Source organism: Pteropus alecto, unplaced genomic scaffold, assembly GCF_000325575.1.
Source record: "Pteropus alecto unplaced genomic scaffold, ASM32557v1 scaffold25, whole genome shotgun sequence".
In the NCBI taxonomy this organism is placed as follows: Eukaryota; Metazoa; Chordata; class Mammalia; order Chiroptera; family Pteropodidae; genus Pteropus; species Pteropus alecto.
The window spans coordinates 13,448,334-13,451,639 of NW_006441955.1; the positions used below are offsets into that span (position 1 = coordinate 13,448,334).

Below are 3,306 nucleotides of genomic sequence, written 5' to 3' on the forward strand. Positions count from 1 at the left end.
CAATCGGCAGCGCTTATGGCCACGCACCAGCCACTGTCGCTGAGCCGGACGACGGCCACCATCGCGCCCATCCTGAGCGTGCCTCTCTCTGGACAGTTCCTGCAGCCTGCAGCCTCAGCCGCCGCAGCTGCTGCCGCCGCAGCGCAAGCCAAGTGGCCCGCTCAATAGGGACGCGCCGGTGGCCGGGACACAGGGCCGGGTGGCGGCCCCGGGCGGTGGCTGCACTTCCATGTTGGGTGCTCCTCCCCGGTCTTGGCCCCCCTGCCCAATCCCGGACTCAGCCTCTCCTCCATTTCCTCCCCCCAACCCCTCAACACCGACCTCTCGGGCACACCTAGGCTGGTGGAGCGAATTCTCACCGCGCGCCCGCCCGGGAATAGCTTTCCGTACAGGTAAAATCGAAAACCTAATTTTCCAAAAATTACCCTGACGGCGTCTGCTCTCAGTACCGTGGGGATGGGGGTCGGGAATTCTTTGTACATATTTGTATAAAAATTATTGACTTTCCTTTTGGGGTTTTTATTTTTTTAAGAAAAAAAAACAAATTCCGTAGATTTAGAGCTCTGAACTTTCATTTTTTTTGAAGGTTCACTCTCCAGTTTTATGTGAGAAATAAATGTATAGAGACGTTGGGAGATTTTAAATATAAAAAAAATTTTCAAAAGGCGAGAAGTGTCATTCTATTATAAGTCTGTTTATATCTGAATGAATATATATGGTATTCTAAATGTTATTCCATCGTGTTGTACACAACTTTGTAAATAAATTTTTAAAATGCTCAGCGTAGTGTTTCATTTAGGTGTCTGAGATAAATAAGATTTTAAAATAGTATTTTTTGCATTTCATCTTTCCCAGAAATTCGAAGAGTTTCAAGTAATGACCTTTTCAAATTTTACTAATTGATAATTTGATTGTAAGAAAAATTTAGTTGATAAAAAGAAAATGCCTGATTTAAATCGTATTTAGTATTTTTCTTTTAGTTTTCACATAAAAGTGGGATGCAAACAATGATCTTGTTCATATCAATCCATTAAATCTAAATGACCAGATATTTCTGTAATAAAATAAGCTGCCATTAAAAAACCAGTCTAAACAACAGTAAAATCTTAATTAAAAAAAAACACCGACTTATATTTTACACAATGAAAATTTCCCAAATTCGAGTTCTTAGTCATTTCAATTGTCCTTTCAAAAGAATATAAATTCCAAACATATCCCTCATTTTAGCAAATCTTTGGTTTTTGAAATTATTTTCATTCCTTAAGTGGGAGTGGTAAATAAACCTAGTCGATCATGTTATGGCATTTAAAATTTTTCAGTGGAATTGCATTAGCCCAATAGATAATACATAGTTGTTTTATTTTTTCATAATATTTTCAAATAAGATACCTCTTTTCTATGGCAATAATCAATCCACAACATAATTTCAATCTCTGAAGAATTCCTGTGGATGCCTCCCCTTCCTCCAACCCGCAGTCTTTATGAAGGCCAAGAAATAGTGAGTGGCCTAATACCCTCTTAAAAACAGGTGCTCACCCCCCCACACACACTTTTTTTTCTTTTTACTTAAAAAAAGTATGTATATCTTAGGCTAGATTACTGTGAAATGCGAGATCATAGGGCAGTAATGGGGAGATGTCCTCGTAGATTATTTTTAATGAGCATTTCAGCTGTTGCAACCTTAAAAGTATTAATGTACAAATGAAACATCTAGACGCCGGAAGCCGGTTTCCACCACACCAACATATCCTCAAACGGCAACGATTCTAATTACTTTGTAATTAATTCAGCTATTACAATTACTTATGCGAAATCGCTTTTAAAGCTGGAGCGGGTAGCAGTACTGTCAGCTCGGCCCTAAGTGCGTCTTGTTAGTAGCGCTGCCTTCGTCCCTTCGCGCTGGCGTCCACCTTGCCTCCTGGTCGCGGAGTTGCCTCCCGGCTTCGGATCCGAGTCTTATTTCTCTGCTGTCCGCGCGAACTAAGGAGTCGCTTCGCAAGACCTTTCCCCACAAATACCGAATCTGTTTTCCGGGTAAACAGTAAACATTGTGTCTGAGTAAACATTCCTTCTGGAACAGGGTCCTAAAATAAAACAGGCTGCTGGGCGTGAGTTTGTTCAACTTGATAAACAAGAACCTGATAATCAACCGCAGCCGAGAGGAGCAACGGTAACCTTCACAGAGAAGAGATTATGGACCAGTCTCCCGGCGGATCCCTTCGAATCTCCTTTTACAAGGAAAACTAAACGGATCTAAATTTGTTTTTGTGTTGCAGCTATAAAAGTAACAAGTTGTTTCACAGTTGTGTCTGGCTAATCGGTTTTTACACAAACAGCAAATGGTACATGATTTGTGCAAACACATAGAGGTTATTTCTAAATATAGCTGACACCCCTGGGAAAAGGGAAAGGCAGGGCTTCTTGCATTCACTTTTAGCCTCAAGAAGCTGCTGATCCAAGGCTTCTAAATGACATTGGATAACAGGGGCCTCATTCCATCCCTGATCCTTTGTTACTTATAAAATTACTCGCTCATATTTCCGCGCATAGCAGCAATACCGGCCGAGCCTGAGCCCGCAGCTTGACACTCAGCCACAAGCCGCCGCTTGAGATCCGTAGGGCTTTTTCCAGCGATGCCTTAGGCGGTGGGGTGTAGAGGAGAGAACCGCGGGCAACTTCCAGCCACTTCTTAACCTTGAACTAGCTTGGAGATGATACCCTTCCTTTATTTCTTGGAGGGTAGGAGACTTCAGATCCAGACTTCAAATCGGCCAGCGGCTGTTAAAAGTCTTGTCAGATGTCTGGGAGATAGGCCTAGATGTACGTCTCTGAAAAGCTCTTTTCGGTTTAAGCTTGTTAAACCACGAAGGTTTAGAGCAGAAGGGAAAATGCAAATACCATATATAATGAACGCAAGCACTTGGTGGGGGAAGGCTTGGAATTCACATTTGATGTGACCGAACCCGGGCACCAGCGACGAAAGGCACTGAAATCGCCTCTTACATTCAGATTTAGGGGCAACACGGCTGATATCCGCGATTTATCCCACTTAGGCAGATTTATTTGTAACAAAAAGGGGAAGCGGGTTGATTTTTATGGGAAGGATTTTAGCTTTTGGCTACACAGGAATTTAAACTGGTTTCCACTTCCTGCAACCCTCCTTTCTAGAAAGTCAATCCAGTTCCGAGGCCTGTGATCTTTAGAACATCCCCAGGGCGGAGTCCCTGAGTAGGGCCCCCGCACTCAGTCCGTCGGAGATTGGAGAGCGGATCCCGGGGTCCAGGAAAATGCGAACAAGCAAAATAC

The 3,306-nt window shown here is 43.2% G+C and overlaps 1 protein-coding gene across 1 annotated transcript in view; it reads left to right on the forward strand.

Moving 5' to 3' along the window:
* Nucleotides 1-168, forward strand: part of FOXD3 (forkhead box D3) — a 1,422-nt gene extending 1,254 nt beyond the window's left edge. Inside the window, 1 exon segment of the mRNA XM_025052001.1 lies at nt 11-168. Coding sequence (XP_024907769.1) covers nt 11-168 — 158 coding nt within the window.
* Nucleotides 169-3,306: the final 3,138 nt, after the last annotated feature.